This window comes from Oxyura jamaicensis, chromosome 4 (genome assembly GCF_011077185.1).
Source record: "Oxyura jamaicensis isolate SHBP4307 breed ruddy duck chromosome 4, BPBGC_Ojam_1.0, whole genome shotgun sequence".
Classification (NCBI taxonomy): Eukaryota; Metazoa; Chordata; class Aves; order Anseriformes; family Anatidae; genus Oxyura; species Oxyura jamaicensis.
In genome coordinates, this window is record NC_048896.1 from 65195018 (window position 1) to 65217375 (window position 22358).

Here is a 22358-nt window from a genome sequence, read left to right on the forward strand (position 1 = left end):
GCAAGTAAGCAATAGGCTGCAGCCAGGCAGAAGAAAAGGCTGTCAAAAGTTCCTCTTCCTAAGAGATGTCAAGTCCCAGAGAAAGGCTGTTTATCAAAAGGAATTAGCGCAGTGCGTGTGCCGTTGTACATCTCATCTGGCTTTGTGTGTAGAGGCTGCTGGGTGACATTGCAGAAGGTGCAGCAGGTGACAGGTAGGGCTTACAGGGGAACCGTAAGGGCAGGGTTTTGTTGGGCAGCCACCCCTAGCTTATGAAAGACATTCCTGTGTCGAGCATCCCAATGGCTTTGTTTGTTGTCTCCTAGGACATTGGCTGAAGTTGCACTGGGACCATTGTTCATGGCTGGCGAAGGAGTAGGAGGCAGTTGGAGTGGTGCATCCTGAGCCCCGCCCCAGCAGCATTCTGGACTGTCATTCCCTTTTGTTGGAAAGGTGCCATGGTTCAGGTGGAGGGGGTTTTGGGGTCTGCCTTTGTATGAAGAGTATTTGGGGTTTCCTGTGTAGAGCAGAGGACACTTGGGGTGTTTGTTCTTTGTGAAGTGTTTGGCTTGACATCACAAAGCTACTGGGATTCAAAACTAATATTTCTGTCCTTGCTTTTCCATGCCTAAAGTGTGCTTGTTTTCAGGTAAAGAAGAGTAGTCAGGTGGTGAAAGGAGTAGGTGGCAGTTCTTTCTGTGGAAAATGGTAGCAGGAGTTAATGGTTCTGTGGAAGAAAGGAAGCCACTGGAGGAAAAGTTGCAGCTGAGATATCTCCTGCATCTTGTGGACCTATCACTGATTTGTCTTTGTATACACACCAAGGCTTGCTCTGGTCCTTTAGGTTGTTTGTTACACAGTTGCTCAGCTGGAATTCGGTGTGTGACACACTTACTGCACTGTTACTTTTTTTTCCTAGGGACAGGGGAATAAATTGCTGACAAGCTTATAATGTTCATGCATTAGGAATTAGAATTTAAGGACGGCCGAATTCCAATAATTCTGATCTATCCTGGAGTTTCTTTTCCAGCTTTAATTTTAACATGGATTTTCCACTGAACCTTTACCTTGAGCTTTTCTTTGACAAAAGTCTTAAAAACAAATAAACCACAGAACAAAAAAAATCTAGGTAGACATCTTTATTTGACACTTCTATGCAGAATGTTAAACTGACAGTAACAGGAAAAGAAATAAATGCTATGCCAAGGTAGGTTTCAGTGTGTAAGATCCACATCCTCTAGTTCTACTGAAGAAGAGCTTTGTCAACAATTCTGCTCTAGGGTTAGTTCTACTTCTTGCTTCAGAGAGGTCATGGGTACATGGCGGAGGAAAAAACTTCTGTTCATCAATGACCCACTTGGAGTTCTTAATTTTTTTTGTTAGTGAATTTATACCAGTTATGCACTTGTGTTACTTGAGAATAACTCAGCCTACAAGAACCTTATGACAACTTTGTTCTGAAAACTATGAAACTGTTAATTACAGTAATAAATGGGCTTCATATATTTGACCAGTTGTAGTGCAGCACTGGGATACTAGCTCAGAACAGGCTCATCCAGGCTCAGAACAAGAGATTTTCATTTATGTCTTCTGCAACATAGAAGAAAATGTTAGTAACAGTTGAATACTTGATGCCAAAGTATTGTTTTTATGTAGTGTTGTTATTAAGAAATTGACACAGGAAAATTTCATCAGGCTTAGGTATGGGAACATTATTGGCACTAAGAAATACAGTTGCTGTTATATTCAGGAGCCATTCATTTCAAGCCTTTTTGGTAGGTGCTTCATTGTTCATGGTGTTAGGTCTTAAGCTGCTTGTGAGTTGATAATCCCCTACGCCCCTACCATCACTCTTTCCTAAAGGAAGATCCCTAAAACTTTCTCTGGACGAGCAATCATTAGCAGCAGTACATGCATATTTTAACTGGTAGCTTATTTCCACAAGTATCGTCAGAAGAGCTGGAAAAATTGTGTACAGAGTATAAACTCAGTGAATATCTGACCTCTGCGAATCAGCCTCTGGTTGAGTTCAGGGAGTAGCTAGTAATATTTTTTTTAAAAAAGTTTTCAATCTGTATTCCTAGCTCAGCTTCTATCAGGCACCTGTGCTAGGATTAACCTGTACTGCTGCTACCCTTGTTTAAAAACTGGCTGCATTGCTTAGCTGTCACTCAAGGCTAGAATGTGGATTTCTAAAGAGTTCCCCAGATGGAATGTCATCATGTTAATGTAACATCAGTCACAGCAGCTTCTGTTGAGCTGCTGTCTAATTTTGGAGACATCACAAGCACAGTAGTACCTAGCCTTTTAGATGTCTCAGGTGTCTCTGGATTGACCTGAGCCAAACATATGCCTAGCACATGCAGGGTTGAGAATATCCCTCTGCTGAAGCCTCAGGATGCACCAAGTCTGGTGGGCAGCCTCAGCATGTGTCGCATTAGGCAGGGGTTAGGTTAAATGCAGTGCCCAGCCTACTGCTGCAGTGTGACGGTGGTGATTGTGTTGCATATCGTCAGGTACAGGTGAGTATAGTTAACAGCAGATGTCTCAGTTACTTTCACTACTTGGCCTGAGATTCTTCAAGCGCATCTTCAGTCAGTATGTGCTGACCAATGATTTACATCACAGGCTTGCTTAGCCTTGCTTTTGGCACTAAAGGATGAAAAATCAATACTTTGGGAGTGGTGGAGACAGAACATACAGGGTCAGACACCACAGAGAGGAGCGATTTCCTATTTATTACAAACTACCTCCCAAATTATTCCAGGTGAAAAACATGACGTTTTCCTCATTGTGTAAACCATTTTAGAACCTTTCATCTTTCACTATCTTGTCATTACTATTCCTGTTGCTGTTGTGCACGCTAGTCATAGCTTCTGTCTAGAATTTTTCTTGTACTTTATGGCCTGAGACTTAGCCAAGCATTAATGAGAACACTTTGTCCTGCACACCTTCCTGGTCTTTGAGACTTACCTTCCTTAATCCCAAAACAGTGGCACCACTCCTTCAAAGCAATGAGTTTGTCTTGGTCTCGGTCACACTCCTGGAAGAAACGGGTGATGCAGTGTTCCATGGGAACGAGGGAGGCTCTCAAGGGAGCGAGCTCTGAGTGCATCAATGATCTGAAAGAGCAGATATGTAGAGGTATATTTCAATGATAAATCACCAGGATCATCAAAGATGCTCAGTGTGTCTAGAAGATGGCAGCAATGGCTTTGACAGAGCAGCTCTGGTGCTTCTGTAGTGTCTCTGTCCTGGGTCCTTAGGGCGATGTGTAATACCTGATAATCTAACATAAGCTTTAACTGCTCTTCTTTAAAATCTTTTAGCTAGAGCATGCATCATTGTCCTGTGTTTACAGTTCATCAGTGGTGTCATTTTGCTTAAGGAGAAGTTTGCAAAGGTGGTTAGTTGTTTTCTAAGATGCTAGGTGTGATCAACAGGAGGCATTAAGGGCCTGCACCCTCGAATCGTTGGACACTGATCCAACACTGAGTGTCTTGATGGAGGGCCTGAAATCTGAGTCTTATTTTCAGAGGTAAGCTGGGGCTTTCTCTGAACTGTGACATTAGTGCTGTCTTAATGTACCTGCTCCTTAAACTGAGAGCTTGTCAGTATTGGTTTAATAAATGGTACCTCACTAGTGAATTATTGCTGACAGGCATCTGCCCATTCTATTTAGCCTGTTTGTCCTAGCTTCTGTGGCAGCTGGATCTCATGAACTGCATTCTCCTCCACGATCAGGCCATGAGTAGCAATTAAGAAGCTGTAGAGTTAGCTGTAACATGATTATGAAAAGCAAGAAGATAGCAGGTTCTGGCTCAAGACACTGCTGCAGCATAGCAGTGAAACATCCTGTGTTTCAGCTGAGTTCTGAGGGGGGGGATACTGGCTCGTATCAGCTGAGGGACTGGTCCTGAATGTCAGAGGATGCTTGACGTGGTATAGAAAGGTAAAACAGTCTTAGCTTGACCTGCAAATCAGAACTTAATGCGCAGAGAATTTTTACCTGTCAGCTGGATGTTGATCAAGCTGATAAAACTGCCAGTGCACAGGATACACATACATGTGATAGTTTTTCTCAAAGTCATGCAGGAGAAGCTCAGCTGAGTGGTTACCAGCCATGAGACGCTTTTCATTCTGGTAGATCTTTTTGACCTGAAGACAACAGAGAAATCAATTTTTGTTTAGGGTGGGAAGATTGGCCTGAAGAGAGCTTTCCAGTAAGGAGATGATTTGAAGAAGTGAATCTAGATAAAATACTACAGAGGAAAGGGGGTTTAGCGTTTGTGGCTGTATGCTGTACAGAAAGTTTACCTCAAGTTTGCTGAGTGATTGGTGGTGACTGTGTGAGCTTCAGTAGTAACTGGAGAGGAAATAAAACCTCTACAATGTAGTTATCTGGCCCAGCTAAACAGGGCAGTAGCCTCAGGATATGAGACACGAGCCACGGTTCTGGGGTAAGCAACTCAGCTTTGGCATAGAGTAAGCCATATCAGATACCAGGTAATTCATACCATTTAGTATGAGATGTTCCTGGTCAGCCACGGGCCCTCTTGGTGTTTATAGGAGTAGTCTTTGGTACTCCTCAAGAATATTTTGTATAAGCCTGCTGTCACCTGCTGTTTGCATCTTTGATTCCAGAGTTAGAGCAGCCCAGGATTTTGTTCAACTTTAACTATCTGTCTGCAGATCATCTCTTAGGCAGTTATGCCATCAGTATCTTCAGAAACCGCCTACTGTCACCAATTCATCCGATGTAAATCCTTTGTGTCCCCCCATTTAAGAATAAAAATGCTCAGTGGCAGTAAATGCTAACTATGTTTTAAGCCAATGTAGTGTGATTCTGCTTTAGGTCTACAGGGTGGTAGAAAGATGGTTTTCACTTGAAAACTATGTATCACTTGGACCAGATGACCTCAAGGTGTCCCTTCAAACCTCAACCATTCTGTGATTCTGCAAATGGCTTTTGTGGGCTGCTTTGTCACACTCTAACCATGTAACTACATGGTCCTATTTGAAAATGGGTTGCTTACCTTATTCCTTTGCTTTTCAGTTAAGAATCCAGTTGTATCCTGATCACGTTCATAGTATTGCATGAGGATGTTTTTGAGCCAGTCTCTCATACGGAGGGGGAACTGATCTACTTCGTAATCGGTACAGTTAGGTATGTCTGTGCCAGACAACAAAGTTTTTGTTAATGGATCACTTATTAACTCCTCATTCAAGCATTTCTGAGCCAAGTTAGACTTGATTCTCACTAGCAAACCTCCAGTTCATCTTAATATTGATGTAGTTAATACATAAAACTGGGAATGCAACTAATGGGTTCAATAATAAATGTATAATTCATTGATTGGTGTGCATCTTTTACCAGCTGCACAAGCCACAAGCATTACACACCTGTGCACCTTAAAGGCAGAATTGTGCAGTGAAGCTATGATCAATCTATTTGCTTCTATGAAAGCAGAGTTTCTAGGAGCAAAGATAGCCTCCTGGGGTAAGTGGCAACTGAAGAAGAGCTTAGAAATCAATTAGAGCCTCTTGATCGTGACTCCTGTATTTAGGTGACTGTTTTTTACCTTGATATTTTCATCTATTAAGTTGATTTATGTACTGTGGTGGTGTTTTTTTTTTTTTTTTTTTTTTTTGAGTAAAGATATGAAAAATCTTCAGATGGTAAAGAAATACCACAATAGTGCTGGGATTGTGCTGGTTGTAAGCACAGGAGGGATGTGTTTGGGATTCAGCCACTTAATAACCTTAACTGTAGGAAAAGTGAGTTGTTTGACATGGTTAGAATTGGAAAGTCAGTTTTACGTATGAGTTAATTGACGGAGAAGGCAGAGAGCACAGGAAGAAAGCAGATCACTAACGGTTAGCTGGTGATGCTAGGGCTTGTTTATATCTAAGTCAATTCTATATGGCAAAACAAGTCTTACATTTGCAGGAGCCCATATAGTCTAGGTGCAGCTGGCGTCCCATTTTTGTTCCTTCAAGTTGACATTTGGTACCAAAGAGTTGGCATGTGCCGTCATAAGTCTTATTATCTGTGCCACAGACCTAAAGGAGTGAAAAACAAACACACCCCCACCATGTTCCGAAAAATTACCTGGTCAGTAAAGGAGGCATTACAATAATGAAGTGATTGTTGCAATATGCTGTGGCAGTTGTGAATGCCCCACAGAGACTGGATGTGATCAGAAGTACTGAAAATTTTCGTTATAATATGCTTACATAGAGATTAGGTGATGGTACTTAAGCACCCTATTTCAAGACACTTGAATTTATTTTCATGTGGTAATAATACAGCAGTTGAGATGCTGCTGGACTATTGCACTAGTATTTCCTATATGCTTGGAAACCTTAAATGGATGATGACTACTTTTACTGGCAGGAAAAAGCCTGTTCCCTGAGAGAAGACCAATGGCAGAAAATCACAGTAAGTACTTTCTAGCTACATATGTTAATACTATTCTCAAGTATTTGTAAATGTTGGTACTCTGTACTTACTTTGACAGTTACTGAAATGACCCAAACCTACTAGCATGATTTTTAGGGTAGAATTATTTGAAATAATAGGAGGGGAATGTGGTATCCTGTAAGTGTTGTAGCTGGATTTCCCACATGCTGTGCACTGAATGTAATACTTACACGCTCATAATCTTTGGTGGAAGGGCAAGCAGCAGGATCTTGGCAAATACAGCCGGGTTTCCCTTGTCTGTCTGCCTGGCAGACTTTTCCTCTTTTGCAGTGGAAGTTCCTGCATGGGTCTAGCGGTAAGATCAAGAGGGAGGGAATGTTAGAACAGGATGAAAACAAGTGTTTCTGTCAAGTACTGCTTACAGTCAAAGCAAAATAGAGCCAAACACTCACCAAGGAGTCAAGTGCTTTTTGTAAGTTTCTGAAAACACAGCTGGATCTTTCACTGAATAATACAGCCAAATTTTAAATGTGTTATTTTGAGGGACTCATGGTGCTCCCAGGCTTGAGTTGGATGGGGAGACATTTCTTAGAAAAAGCCTTTCTCCTGTAAGGGCTGACATTCACTTCCAGCTTTCTTTGAAACTTATCCCATGTGTCCTTGCTGCATCTGAGACACTTGACCCATTCCTAGTTTGCTTCAGGCTAGAAGTGTTAAACTGAGGAGTTTCAGTGGAAAATGTTTCCCATTCTGTAATGCTGGGACAAAAATATGTACGCTATCTAAATGTTTTTGAAAAACAAATGAGTGAATCCAAGTGTGTGTGAAAGGGATTGTTCTCGGATCATGTCTGTGGTGCAGGATGATGCACCAGCGCAGGCCAGTCATGTGAAATGGCTTGCTGCTGAAGGCAGAAAAGAACTGCAGGCCAGCAGATTCCCCAGCCAAAGAGAGTTACGGTGATGTGTGGGCTTTGCATGTGGTTTACTCACCCAGAAAAGCCTCCCCAGTGCTGTTGCTTGCACTTCTCCTCGCACTGTATGAACTGCCTGTGGTCTTAACCTGTACAGTCACAGAGAGAAGCAAAAGCTGTGGTAAATCTTGGAAGGAAAAAATACTTTGGGATTTTTTTTTTTTTCAGATACAAATATAGACCTGACTCAATTTGCTATATTTGCTACAGAAAGGGGTTGATGTGCAAGATGTGTGACAGTTATATGAGGCCTATTATTAGTGTGCTCTCTTTTCTGGGGAAAAAGTAGGGGGTGGAGAGAAACTAGGAGTCCAGCAAGACCTGGGCTCCTTGTAGTTTTTCACTGACTGACATGGAGCAGTGGTTTGCCTTGAGGCTTGGCAGAACTGGTGTTTTAGTCCTTAATTGGGTTGGTGGTCCCAACTGGTCAGTGAGCATAGACAGCATCTCAGTAGTGCCTGGGAGGTGCAGCAGCGCTGCGAGTGGCCATGCTGCGTGTATGAAGAAGGAGAAAGGATGGATGTGTCCTCAGTCTTGTCCCTTCTACACAGCTGTGGGGAGGTGCCTACCATACTCCATCTGGAAAGCTTTCATTGGTTTTTAACAGTGTAGATGTTGAACTAACAGATGAGGCAGTCAATACTTTATTTTTAATGGATGTCTCCTGCTTATCTAGTGGCTGACCCTGATGTGGGAGGTCAGGGTGCAATATTCTCTTTTGTCTGAAGGGACAAAGTGCATATCCTTCATCTTGTGCAGAAGCCTACTAGCCACTGGGGTGGTCATGCAGGGGATCCTGTCCCTTCCCTTGAAAAATACTCAGTTTTGTAGGAAAGGTATGCATGAAAGTGGGAGAGGGGAGTGAACAGACTTCGGTACTTGGGTAGAGACTTGGTTCCAAGGGTTGTTACAGAAGTGTCCGTGTTTATAAGTACGTTTCATTACGTGGTCCATTGGGATTGGAGCTATTACGTGAGCTGTGTTCACTTCCTTTCTGGACAATTTATTTCAATGTTGTACATGAAGTGACGCATAACGAACTAGGTGAACAATGTGTAAAAGGAGATCAGACTTCTCCAAAACATTAAGTTTGGTAGAGCCATTTTTTCTCCAAAATGTCCTTTTAATCGCAAGGGGCGTATGGGAGCACATAAAGGACTTCTTAATCACAAGGAGCTTAAATATGGGACTGATTTTTTCCCTCTCTACTCTTCCAGTTATATTTTAAAGAAAATTTACCTCATCTACAGGTTCCATTGAATTCATGCTCTGAACAGGGCCGCTTGTTTGCAGTTGTTGCTTGCTGTTAGAATTAGGCACCTCATAGTGATAGTTAGCATGTTCAGAGTGAGTAAGGTCTTTAATCTTGACACCTCGGTGATCCCATCTCTCTCTGTGAACTGCACTATCATCCCCAGTGGTTCCTTCTCCTTCAGGCTCGTTGCTGGTGCTGTCTTGGTCATTTCTCTGGATTCTCTCCTCTTCCTCATAGGCTGCTTCTTTCCAGGCATTGCTGAGATCTTCCTCACCATCATCACCACTATCGATATCATCCTTATCAACGTTACTGCCCTCCTTATCCTGTCTTTTCATCACCATGCCATGATCGCTCTGATGGTTTACTTGAAAACTGTCTTTGGTTTCTTGGCTTTGCCATTTTTCATCCTCATCCTCATTATGACTTTTCTTTGAGAGGGGGATTTTTTCTTCCTTATAGGGCTTTTCCTGACTTTCCTCTTCCTCCTCTATGCTGAATTTCTCACTGTGTCTCTTGGTGATCTGGATTGGCTGACTGGAATCTCTCAGTATTTCATCAGACTGCCTGCTGTTTTCTTTCTGCTGTCTCCTGTATTGGTTTCCGTGACTTGTCCGGTGGGCTTTGTGCTTCATATCCCTGTAATCTGTCACTTCCCCCCATTCCTCACCCTCTTCTTCCACGTTTTCCTCTTCATCACTTTCACTGTTATTTTCAGATAGGCCAACTGTATTTTTATTATATTTCCATGCATTATGCTCATGATCGAGATTGAGAGCATCCACTGGATTTTCTCCAGCATCCAGTGCTTGGTTGGCTGTGTTGCTGTGTTTCTCGTGCCTCCTGAGCTGGTAGTGGTCAGAGCTGGACCGCTCTCTGCCACTGCTGCCAGAATCACTCTCCTGGCTATCAGAAGTCAAGCCTGGTTTACCCTGCAGGGAAAGGAAGTTAATGCTCTTCAGACTGGTTTTCATTTGATGCTCATGACCACTTTGTCCATGTCTTCTAGCTGTCCAGGGCTTCTGCCTGTGCTCAGCATCTGCTATTGGTACCTTTGCTTTTATGTTTCTGTGGCTGGGCTGCAAATCGCCCTCGTTTGCAGGCCTTGTCTTCCCTTCGTCTTGGGCTTCAGAATGAATAGGCTTAGTCTGAAGGAAAAAAGACATTTAACAAGTAGATTATTAAATCTTAGGGCTTCATTTTGAAGTAGGTGCAATGGCATATACATCAGAGAAACATGACACTGTTATGATCTTTGTAAGTGACTTTTTAACAAGTTAGGTCAAATGATGAAACTGACATCTGATATCCTTTCTACTTCTCAGTGAGTTGGCTTCAGTCCCCTCTTTCTGCATGGCTAGAGCTTAAGTAGTCCATGCAACTCCACCTAAGCTTTGAGGGGAGCTGAGAGGCTTTTATTGTGTGCAGTGACGTCAACAGCAAAACCAGTAACTTGAGGGCGAGGTACAAATCCTCAAGGAGAAAGCAAGTTCTAAAATGACTGCTCCCTATTGCTGCGGGGATTCCCTTTCTGCTGTTAAACAGTATCACATCTACTGCAGGTTGAGAAGTGGAACTTCTGACGTATTTCTGAACACATATGAGTGTTTGGTGTTGCTTTTACTAAAGTACAGCACTGAAACTGGTTTTCCTCAAAGCTTTCGGGAGTCGTTTATGAAAATAGAAGTTAATTCTAAGTGTCCAAGTTGATGGAAAAGCATTTCCTTTAGCATGGGAAGAATCTTGAATGCTTGGAAACAAATACTCCACTAAAAAATACTTAGACAAATAATTTAAAACAAATACTGTACGACTAGATGTATTTATTTGGCTCATGGCAGATAAGCCATATCCTGTTTCCTAATGTCAAGATGGTATCTAAAAATTGTTTCTTTTGTCTAGTGTACTTAGTGATGCAGGAGAAGTACTAGGCAAAATATTCACCTTATGTTTTCCAACTGTTTCAGGAAAAGAATGCATGTTGACTGAAATCTAATAAGGTCAGCGGGAACTTTGTCCAGATGAAATGGATTTTTCTTGAAGATGTTATAAAAGGTCATTATGTATTACAAAGCATCACAAGATGAAATCAAACCAAACTCAATTTCATGAGTAGTTTTGTTTTTCCTATGTTTTGGGGAACTGTGGCCTGAAACATATTATGCCTTTATCTTGAACTAAAACCAATCTTCTGCAAGGGGCTTGGAATTCTATAGCGTTAACAAAAATAAGGCCAAGCCTTCATTAAAATCCTTTGCTCTGTGTGCCCCTGTTTGGTGAAACAGTCTTTTTTTTGAGGAAGATATTTTGTCTCCTGTCTCAATAGGAGGCTTTTATGTGCCGCAGCTTCAATTTGTTTGTGCCTGGATGTGGTTTTCAACTTTCTTTTTTTTTTTTTTTTTTTTTAAATGCCTTTTAATTTTTTATTTTTTTAATTTTTATTTTAAGGTAAACCTTTATGACTCTTTTGTTTGTAAAGATACTGGGGTCCCTTAATATGATGATCCAAGTTCTGGTCTATGTAGCTGTAGTCACTTCCTCTTAGGGACAACTGGCCTTGGAGAAACGCTGTGTATTGATGCGGAAGTGATGGCTTATCTGTCTGGTATTACTGTGTTTTCTTTTTGTGCAGGTGTCTGCTTCTGGGATATAGCTGTAGGCTGCCAACTGTTCCAGTTCTGCTGAAAACTTGAATAGGAACAGATACTTGGTTTTCATAACACAGAGTGCTGTCTGGAGTGACATAGAATGCATCTAGAAAGCTGCACAGAGTTGGATATAATTACTTGAAAATGTTAGCAGGGGAGACGGGATTTTGTATGTTGGTTCTGTACAGCATCCTCTGAATTTAGTTTTTACAAAACTTGATTGGATTGGAGCCCATGTCCATTTTGTCTGAGCCACAGATGCTCACCAGAACAGTGCATTATAAAGCAATTTTCATTTGGCTTGACCATGAATGAAAAACTGGGAGCTCTGTCCTTAGCCTACACGCATGGCTTGGCACTACTGAAGTCATTGTTCTCACTACCATCAGATCTGCCTATCTGGCTTCTCAGCCACAGTATGGTTTTCTGAGCTGAATCTTTCTTGTGCTCTGTATAGTGAATAACAAAAGCTATTGTGGCTAAAATTTTTACGTTTGGGACTTTGCATATGACAACTTGACATGATAATTTGGGGATTGCATCTTATTCCTTCAGCGGAGCGGTGAGGATCACGGGTTGGGTTGTTGGTGGAGCTTATTGCCTCTATGACGAGTGCAATGTTTATAAGGGAATACATTTATATAAGTCAAACTTCTGTTTTGAGCTTTAGATTTTGTCCTGTTGCATTGCTAGCTATGTGATGTGCAAGGCATGATATGCTCTGAAATAATTTGGGGATGGGGGAGTTAGGGTATGTATGTGGTAATGGCTTTTTATAGTTGATATCAAAAATATACATTGCCTCTTAATGCTTTAAGAACGTCAGGACCTTTTCTGCAGCTTTCTCTCCCAAGGCTCCAAGTTGGTGGTTTAAGGGATATGTCTAGAAGAGGCAATTATTAAAAATCTGTATGGAAATAATTTTGTATAACTACATGGATTAAGAGAGTATTCACAGGAAGGGAAAGTTCAAGTGAGTGGCAATAATAGCGTGGTGAGCACTTACTGGAATAGCTGAAGCTGATCCTAGCAGGCAAATCAAGAGCATCAGAGTCTTCATGGTTTTCATCTCTTGAACAGGCCAATAGTGGTACGGTGGTAGGGTTTGAAGGTTTCCTTTCTGCAAGTAACATCAAAAGAAACCAAGTTAGGTTGTGGATATCATGGTTTAGAAATGATGGATGGAAGCAATGTGGTGGCTGCTGTATGGTACAGATCAGGCTGAAGCCCTGTAACATTTGGATGCTGTGCCCACTTGTATGTGAATTCAGGCGTTAGACCAGCTTATTCAGGGGGTGCTTTGACCCTGGTTCTTTTACCAAGCTTAGGTTGCATGCTGCACCCACAAACTCTAGTGGTCTCACTGAAAGGCAGAGTTATAACTTCTGTCCTGTAAAGCATTATCCACTCTTTGGAGATGGGACATCTGTTCCAAGAAGTACTTCTTCATGCAATTTTGGGACGCTGCCTGATTGGCATCCCTACAGCCAGGGGCTGCTGTACTGTGCCACAGCAGTGGGAAGAATTGGGTGGTGAAGCTCTGTTCAAGCAGGTTTCAAAGCCAGAAGCTCTGTGTAGACTGCTTAGTGCACTGCTTGAGTCCTGCTTGGGGAGCACCAAACCCAGCTCTGCTACATACCCGTGTGAGACCGGCAGCTGAAAGAATATGGGATGCAATTTGAGTTCTGCCTGTGCCAACCTTCTTAAGTGAGTGAGAACTTATTTTTAAGTGAGTGGCAACTTATTTTTACCTTGCAGGTATCGCTAGTATGTTCTCTCACCTATGCAGTGCACATGCACTGGAAGTTCCTATAGCTGTAGCTGTACGACCAGGAAAAGCCGGGGGGGAATGTTTATCCTTTATTGCTCTTTTGCTTTCTTTCTGTTTTTCGTTTCCTTCTCTACTTTTACCTCTGGTCATAACTAATCACTGACATTTTTCCTTTGCTTCTGTTTCTGTCCACATGTTACTGGTTGTTCTTTTCCTTAGAAAGTCTCCAAGTCTTCTCTGTCTTCCCCCTCCTGCCCTTGAAAATATTTTCAATTTCTACATCACAAGTTTTCATTCCCTCCCTTTATTAATCTAAATGAAACACCTATTCCTCTGTTAACTGATGCACGTAGTCTCTGTTACTGGTCGAGCTCCTTGGCATATGAAGAAATTGGCAGTGGTTCTTTCAGTTGGGTCAACCATATGCAAATGCATGAGGCTTAGTGTATGGTTTCCAAATGTTCATCCAGGCAGTTGTTCTTGACTGGGGAGTGGGGGAATAGACACCAAAACCCAAAAAGGGGGGTGGAATTCCAGAGGAGCTTGTGCTTATTGGAGCCGGAGTGTGAACCAACTAACAAGCATCCTGGTTCCTGCCGTGCCTAGATCTGTTGGGAATATACAGATTGGAAGCTTGCTGTGTTTTCCAGCATTCCTGAATTATTTAATGTCAATATCTTTTAGTTAATGAAGAGCAAAATACTTAATTAGTGGAGCACATCTAGTATGCAAACAATTTTTCTCTCAGTAAATTAATTCAGTCGCCAAATGTGGCTCAACATACAACACCAATTATCTCTTTGGCATCCAGGGTTAGCTGAGATTCTCTCATAGAGGCAGAATATAACAAAAGCCATCAAGGAGGATATGCAGAATTCCTAATTATTGCATGTAGGCAATCACTTCAGATTAAAGGCACATTATGGTAGACTGAGGGCCATGCAGGTGACTTACAAGAAAGTGGTGTAATTGAATTGATTATTAACATATAGCCCCCAAAACTGTATGCCATGCTCTTGAAGGTCTGACAAGTGACCGAGGGAAGTAGTAGTTGAACTGCAGTTTTACAAGTCAGGTAGTCTTCATCTGTCTCCTTGTTCTTGGCTAGCAAAGCAGCTCTGGGCACGTCTTCCCATCACTGAGTTTCTCAGCTTTAAAATCACATTAGATGCATTTATTCTGGTAAAGTACTTTGAGAGCTATAAATGGATTTGATTTATGGTTAGGTTTTTCAAATCTGGCTCTAACTGGGTAAGTTGGCTCCACCACCCTTATCCAAATGTCAAAAAAATGGTTGGAATAAATCTTGAGTTCATGTGGCAAAACAGATCTTTTGCATTGTTTTTCTCTTAGTCACTAATCACACATCAATCTTTAATTATCAGAGAAGTCTGACCTCCTTGAACTGAGTACAGGAACACAGTCTAGTTAAGCATCTCTTCCTGTCGTGATAGTCCACATGAGTTGCAAGCACTTACAAAATGATCTGCAGTGGGATAATCTGCCACAAATCACCAAATAGCATCTGAAGAGTTAAACAACCTCTTGAGCTGAGATGTTTACGCAAGTATTGCCCTTGTTAATTCCTGTTGTTTGCCTTTTTCAATATGGCAGCAATAGCATGCAGGAAGTGTTTCCTCGCATGGGTTTCAGAGCAAGCAGTTCTGGGGTTCTTCAGAACTCTGGTGCTTCGTATCGGACCTGACTGCTGTGAGTGAAATATCTAACTCGTTGTTTCATTTCTGATGCCAATTCCATTATGCTATCAGTACAGCGAGCTGTTTGAGGTGGGCAGATGGAACTACTGAACAAGTTCAAATGCCACAGCAAAAAAAAAAAAAAAAAAAAAAAAATCAATGCTGGCAGCATTCATAAAGAAGGGGGAGCAGTGGGGGAAGCTGGGATTGCTGTCATAAAAGCTGCAAAGTCAATAACACGGCAGCTGGGCTTCAACAAAGGGGAAAAAACATCCTTGTACAATGGGCTGTGGTCCCTTCTGTCCTCCAGGGGTGAACAGTGTGTTTCTGTTGGCATCACTTCATTTTCGGTGAGGCGCCAGGGGCTTGGCCTTGAAATGTGCAAGGACCTTTTGCCAGAACCCAGGAGAACAGTTGGGTTTGGTACAAATAATCCATGTGAAGTATTTGAGGCAGTTTGCTGGAGCAGGGGATTTAGTTTGAGGGGCAGTGCGGTTAGGGGGGAAAAAAACACAACTCTTCCTGCAAGCCTGCTGCCCTTATTGCTGACAAGGTCATGTCAATGGCTTTTTTGCACTTGCTCTTTTAGCCTTCTGGTGCTAGAAAAGACAAGTCATTATTGTTACAAAAGCTCGGGCAGGTGCAGAGATAAGCAATTTTGTGGGTCATAAGTAATGCATGGTAATTAAGCTGATGGTCATGGAAGAAGTTCAGCATTGCCTAACTGTCATATGATGCAAGGACCTGCATTGTGACAGTACCTTTTTTCTACACTGAGATCTAAACGTGAAGACAATTTGTTCTTAGTTTAATTTCCAAACTTATACTACAGAACAGTGCCTAAAAACAAGCTTTTGTAACACTTGAGATCAGCAAAACTGCCAGTGTGGAAGTACCATGGTGGGAGCTATTTTAAAAGCAGCAGTCATCTACATAGAGCAACGCAGTCACCACACTTTGCAGTGAAATCTGTAGGAAGGCTTGGTTAAAAGATAATATGCATTGTCTTAAATTGGAATTTTTGGACAAAGAAATGAGTAATTGGAAAACACTTTTGTTTGGGGTCTTGAGAAAGCCACGCTAACCAGGTCCTCACTCTGCCCTTTTTCAGTCTTGGAAAGAAGTTGATCTACCTGAAACTTGGAGGAGGGAAGAGCTCTGACTCACTTCATCCATGGTAGTGGGGTCTCTGTAGGATACGTGCTGTTCAGCTTAATATGGAAAAAAAAAAAACACACCTTGCTTAACCAGTGACGGTCGTTTTGAGTAGACAACCCTAAAAAGACTCTTATTCAGGTAACAGTGCAGAGCTGCTGTGAGGAGATGGGTGGAGCTAAGGATGTTTTTGTGCACTCAGTCCTGTTGGACTCAGGTACGTTGGGCCGTGTTCAGTAATTCCAGGGCAGGTTCCTGCAGCTCTTGCACAGGGGAGTAGTTCCAGCTCACGAGAGCCTCTGTCAGGATATGAGCGGAGTTACTTTATGAGGAGCAATTAGCTACGAGTATGGGCTGCATGTGACATGGCCATCACCCGATGGCCTCCTGAGCATGGTGAGCACCAGTCACAGCCTGTGGTCAGACCTGTGACCAGCAAGAGCCGCAGAAATGTATGATACGGTAAATGAAATCATCTGACATAGCAATAGCTTTTAAAACAATGTATGTTAATCTACTTGGTTAGCTGAACTGGCAAACACTAGCCATGTCCTTCCAGACAGGAGAGAGAAAAATAGATTGCAAGTTAAATTGCAGTGTATCCTTAAGACAAGTGTATTAAAAATGACAGAGATCAGTGTTTATAGTTAGGTCTTTGGTCTGGAAACCTGATGGTTGTAACTCAGTAGTTCAAGTTTTAGCTAAGACTTCTGCTCATGTCTTCCAAACTTAGGTTGCTCAGGGGTTTATTTCACTCCTGGTCCTGCAGTTGCTGGCATCTTAGCAGGCACTCGAGCAATGCGCTCTTGGCCATCTAAGAAAGTACTTGTGACCTTATCCTTGACAGGAGGACTGTGCAAGGGCTGCTGCTAATCAATTTTGTCAGCAGTCACTTGAAATACTGATCAATGACTTGATTTTTGTCTAGAGGTCTACCAGTAATGACATTCGGCCTGCCTGCCACTCTTGCCTGTCCTCAGCTGTGCTGTACCACGTGTATTTTGAATAACAGTTCTGCTCGGTCACTCAGGGATCTGACAACAGTACACTTTGTCATTGCTTACAGCAGGAAGCCTGCATCTGAAGTGGGAAATCAGATAAAATTGTCTGCAAGGATAGATGAGATGGCGAGTGCAGTCTTTACTGCTACTTCTTTGTTTTGTTTCTGGTTGAGCATTTTTGTTCAGCCACTGAAATAGCAAGTCTCATGCAGCTGAGACCTAGCAGGTTCTCTAGCCTTTTGAACTGCCACCAAGAAATGATTAATTGGTGGAGGTCATGGCTGAAGGTGACAAATGCCTTGTGATGGACAAAAGAAAGCATGTGAACTGACCTAGTTTCAGCTCTGGCAGTGGGAGATAATTCTGCATGGTCCTTGGTCATTAGACCTAACTCTAGAAAATGAAGTTACCTATTCTGCCACCATCACTAATGAGCGTGGCTGTTGTCCAGCATTCAGAAAAGAGAATTAGAAGACAAGTCAGCTTTGGAACTCAGCTTCTCATTGTGTACAGGGGACACCAAGTCTCATCTCATAAGGATGAGACTTAGATTATGAGCTCTTTAAAACTTAGAGAGTCAGGTGAAATGTGATAAGACGTTGATATTTTTCATAATTCATTAAATGACAGAAGCTTTAGCTTATGCTCACGTACCCTAAAGTATCATCAAGAAGATATGCAACAAATCATGAAATCAGCCCACTGAATCAGTTTGAGATTGCAATAAAATAGTCTTACTTGAATTCTTGTGAAAGCACTGTCCTTGGTGGTGTGTCAGCTTTGTTAGCAGGAAATTCAGATGCTGATGCCTCTCCTCAATGATAAATACTTGGAAGATGTGGATGTCTTAGGTGATAATCACAGCACAAATAGTTGAGAGTGGATCAAGTTTTGTGTACAAGTATTTGGTGGAATATGGAAACTAAAAATTCACTGTACAAAGTCTTGCTATAACCAAGATGTGCATGTGATTTTCTTCAAGTGCAATTGGTACAGAGCTCTTAAGCGTAGGTCTGTTTCAGAAGTTCTTGTAGGAGTGTGTGTATGTACACACACGTACCTAAACTGAATCATGCGTGTATGTGCATACAGAAAAAAGGCACAGTTACATCTGATCAGAGTAAATGAAGAGAAAGTAATAAAAGCACATCCCAAAAGGTGAAATTATTCTACTCTTTCACTCTGCACCAGGAAGTGGCTGCTAATGAGACTCAGTCCTTTTGATGTTACCGGTTTTACAGCTGCAAAAGCCTTTGGTCTTGATGGCTGTTTAATTCAAAAATATGAGACAAAAGTACTTGAGGACACCTTGAAACAATTATTAAATAAAACATTTCACCTGTGCTTAATGTAATTGTTAGATCTATTATCTTTCCTAAGTAGCTTAAGTCAAGTTCAGGCTATTTTGATTCAATTTGAGATGGGATGAAATTAAACCTCTTAAATAGCGAGAAAGTTTTTCTCTATTCCTTATGAATTAGTGATTATTGCCATGTCCCTGAACCTGCCTTTCCTTTGCAGATCCTGAGGTTTTGCAGGCTTCTACCAGTTCCACAAATAACTTTGTGAAAGGTTCCTCCAAGACCAGCCACAGCTCCTGTGTCTTCACTTCCTTATGGGAAAGGACAAGGGCATACCTTGCTTTTTGTGGCCTTTTCTGTCGGATGAGGTTCTTGAGCTGATAATGCAGGAAATTTTCAGATGTTCGGAAACCAGGTCACCCAGCAGTTTCAAGTGGACATTTGTACACTTCTGCAAGAGGTACGTATTTTGCTTCACTCCTGTTGGCTCTCACATAATGCTTTATTGTTTTGCAGGATCACAGGGAAAATAATGGTCTCAACAGTAAGATAAAGGTCACCTTTTTCAACACAATAACTATACAGTGCTTTCTCTTCTACAGAACACGCTTCTTTCTGCTCCAGGCATAAATGTCTGATATGTTTTATCCTTAAAATAAGCAACAGTACTCTAAGAAAACATTAGCTATTTCAGTCCATAGGAGCAGGGGAACAGAGGATTAGAGAAGATATTCTATGGTTTTAATTAAAAAGTTAAAACAAACAAACAAACAAACAAAAAACAGTACCATAGCAGTAGAAGAGGTGCTCCGGCTTGGTTATCCACTGACGCACTGGAAATCCGTGAGCCTTGCAAAATCTTGCTTCTTTCCCTGTGGTATATTTTAGCGTATAGTATGGACTCTGACAATGTTTTGCTGAGAGCTTCAGAGAAGGAAGATCTGATTCTGTGGATCTCAGTAAAAATAAATGAACCACCCTCTTAGGCTTCCACAGGATAAGATAGAGGGGTGGGGGATAAATTAGTGAAATTCTGCTGAATTAATTGAATGAGAAAGACCATTCAGTGATCGTAGGCTCCGGGCCAGTGGAGCTCAGCTGCAGTGTGGGAAGGACATATTTAGCCTTTCAGGGGGAGGGGAGCCAAAGGGAATGGGTGCAATAGCTCTGAGGCCAGCCAGTGTGGCAGAAAGAGCTGAGCTAAGAGAGTGGCCGGGGCAGTCACGTTGCAAGCCTGGGAGCAAGAGAAGCAGGGAGGATGCTGGTCCTTGCTGAGCTTTTTGGTGTTGTTTCAATATACTGCATTTGGTGTGTGCAAGCCTGTGAAAAAGAAGGGAAAGGAGTGAAAAGTGAAGCTCTAAATTTAAAGAAATGTAGATGATGGTAACAAAGGGATTTATGGAGTCTTGCATAATTCTTGAACATTGGCTCTTTTAATGCTGTTGCCATTGCTGTGCTGTCTCTTGGAGAGTGATGGTACTAGCAGAGTGGGCTCGTGTATGTGTGAAAAGCTCTGTAGGTGGCACCTGTCTGGAACAGGTGCTTGGTGGCTTCTGGTTTTGTACTGACTCGCTAGTAATGAGTTTAATCTTTTTCCTTTTTGTTATTCTAGAAAATACATCTCTTGAGCTGACATACTTCAGAGAAGTTCTCAGATCACAACTAGTGGAGCAGATGAACTGAGAAGAGGCACTTTCAGTGATGTGTGCAGTAGATTCAGCAGATCCAGCCTCCTATTTCCTATTCTTCCAATATCATCTGTTACTGACGAGGGCATTTTGTATATTGTCCTTACACAATTGGCAGAGGTCAAAGTAAAGTGAAATGAATTGCATGAATGGTGCAAACTGTAATGCAAATTCTGATAAGTAATTCTTTTTGGATGATGTTTTGACATGTTTTTTGAAGGTTACAATTGTACTAGCTTCTACTCTGTTCATACCACAAGGTAACAGACCGTGAATCTGAGTAGACGAGATACAGTGAGAAGTGTACAAAAACTTAACTTTTTTTGTATGGCCAACTATGAAAATTATTATTATTTTTTTTTTTTTTAAAAAAAAAGGCTGATACCATAGCTGAGCCATCTCTCTGTAAACCAATCAGAAAATCAAACTCTGACAAAAAGCCTGTGAGAAATTCTTTAAATCCCTTCCCCTTTTATCTCTGCTTCTTTGCCTGGAAACTGATTAATGCCTATTGGAGTTGAAATTCTGCTGTTCTGTCAGCTAGTCAGCATCTGAAGGGAGAGGTGAGTTTTCAGAACTTCTGTTTTTTTTGTTGTGTATTAATAAAAAGACCATCATTTTTATTTATTTAGAATTTTGCAGTGCGCCATGCACATCCCTCTTTGTAATATGTCTAAGTTTATTGGGGGATCGGAGGTAAGTGTTTTTCTGTGATGATTAAATATCCCAAGTATGGGCAGATCCTCAGCTAACAAATCAATGCGCAGGTAGTTCTCAAGAGGTTAGAACAAATGGTCCAATGCTAATCTTGCTAAAACGTGTAAGTCTTAGTTCTGGTAACACTTGGAGACAGTAGCTATTAAAATTGACCTGCAGTCCCCATTTGACAAAAAAGGTGCCAGATTTTCTCAAAGACCCTGTCTATGTAAGGATTTCCACCCAAAGGATTAGGATCAGATCACATTTTTAATAGCTGTGTGAAGAGCTGTGCAGGAACTTGAGGCTGGAATTTGTAGGAGCCAGAAGGTTATCAAAAAAGGTGTATGTGATTTCAATGCTTTTCCTGTCTTGGTGTTCGATAGATGTACTGGGACCTGGGGGAAGAAGAGGAGGGTTTGAATTTTTTTGAAGGTTTTGAAAGATTATGCCTCTGTTATTTGTTGACTGGTGTAGCTCATCAAAGCTCTTAGTTGTTTGCAGAATGTTCCACAAATCAAAGTCTGTTTTTGCCTTTGATTAAAAAAATATAATGTTTAAGAAAAGACCCCTGGATGCTCCCTGAATGTCATCAGGCGGCTTGAGCTTGTCTCAGTCTTGTCTCAGGTGTTGGTGGGGATGTCTGCAGCGAGCCCTGCAGTGCCAGGGAGGGTCATTTTAGGAAACCCAATGATTTATGGAATGACGTTTCCATCACCAGGAAGAGATGCTGTATTGTCATTGTAAAGTGTGGGGGGAGGGAAGCTGAGTAGTTGGTGTGCTGGAAAACTGCAACCTAGAAATTACTGTTGTGACTCATTAGATGGTATCATTTGGAAACTGAGTAATTACATCCTATTCCCCCCTTTTATTTGACTTGGGGTGATGTAGTCGAGCACTGGTGTGTTTGACAGCTAGGTGACCTTTTAGCGAAGTGTCTGGCTGTATCAAGGATGGCTCCATGGTATAGAAGAGCATGAGTTTGTTGTGTACCAGAGTTATGCTGGAGGTCCTGATACCTTTGTTTTGGTTCCCCTTTGTGTTGCTAAATGAGCTCCTGAAACAAAGCAAGAAGAGGAAAAGCAGAGAGAAGTGTATTTTTTGTTGATTAATACACGTGCCCTGTGTTGTGTTGCATAACAGGAAGGACTGAGGGCAGGTTTGTTTTTATTGCAGCTATCTGCACGTCTTTGTGCTTGATACAGCCACAGACCTTCAGACCTGTGCCCACAAGAGAGTGGTGTTGAGCCATACATTTGCATACCAGGTACAAGGATTGAATTTACAGGTCTTGTATATGTAAAGTACAAGTTGACCTCGGTGCCAGTTCTGATTCCCAAATAAAATGTGACTTTTCTATCAAATCTGCTATATGCTAATTTGAAACAATATAAATATTTTGAAATTCAGCTGTTTTAGAATATAAAGGAACTGTAAATACACCAGCTGTTGTTTCTGTCAAATTATCTCTACCGTATGTGTCCACGTGTTTTTTTACTTACTACTGGAAGAAAATAAACCATTTTGAATCTGCTTACAGCCAGGGCTGGTCGTTCAGTGCGGATGTGCCTCTCCAAGGTTCCCTAGGTGGTGTGGGGTTGTAGTCTGCCTGGTGGTGCTGACAGGGCTCTGAGTGTTAAGTTCTCCTGTCTGTGACTTAGGGCTACAGCTGGTCAGGCACAAAGGGAGGGCTCACTTCTGTGCTGGATGATGTGCGTTAAGGCTTTGAGCTGGTGAAGTGGCTCTCATTTTGATTATTTGTATGTAAGC

At 41.8% G+C, this 22358-nt stretch overlaps 1 protein-coding gene and 1 long non-coding RNA gene across 3 annotated transcripts; one reads left to right on the forward strand and one right to left on the reverse strand.

Annotated features, from left to right (window-relative positions):
- Nucleotides 1–1103: 1103 nt before the first annotated feature.
- SPARCL1 (SPARC like 1) lies at nucleotides 1104–19409 on the reverse strand. 2 transcript variants are annotated; one of them, XM_035326169.1, is made up of 11 exons: nucleotides 18993–19409; nucleotides 12286–12399; nucleotides 9684–9779; nucleotides 8616–9563; nucleotides 7396–7465; nucleotides 6634–6752; nucleotides 5922–6042; nucleotides 5016–5152; nucleotides 3989–4137; nucleotides 2953–3101; nucleotides 1104–1569 (listed from the first exon to the last, which is right to left on the reverse strand). In XM_035326169.1, exons 1-11 carry the CDS (start codon nucleotides 18993–18995, stop codon nucleotides 1541–1543), a joined length of 1935 nt encoding a protein of 644 aa, XP_035182060.1. In that variant the 5' UTR covers nucleotides 18996–19409; the 3' UTR covers nucleotides 1104–1540. The 2 variants fall into 2 exon arrangements, with proteins under 2 accessions (XP_035182060.1, XP_035182059.1); XM_035326168.1 differs by having other exon boundaries at nucleotides 8616–9779; nucleotides 18993–19407.
- Nucleotides 16522–21137, forward strand: LOC118166989. Its single transcript, XR_004750856.1, has 2 exons — nucleotides 16522–18664; nucleotides 19817–21137. It is a non-coding gene; the product is annotated as an uncharacterized LOC118166989 (long non-coding RNA).
- Nucleotides 21138–22358: the final 1221 nt, after the last annotated feature.

Coding starts and splice junctions, on each gene's coding strand:
- SPARCL1 (XM_035326168.1), bottom strand. Junction 9,780..12,285: donor GATCAGCTTCAGCTATTCCA/GTAAGTGCTCAC, acceptor TTTTTCCTTCAG/ACTAAGCCTATTCATTCTGA. Junction 5,153..5,921: donor CTATATGGGCTCCTGCAAAT/GTAAGACTTGTT, acceptor TGTCTGGCACAG/ACATACCTAACTGTACCGAT.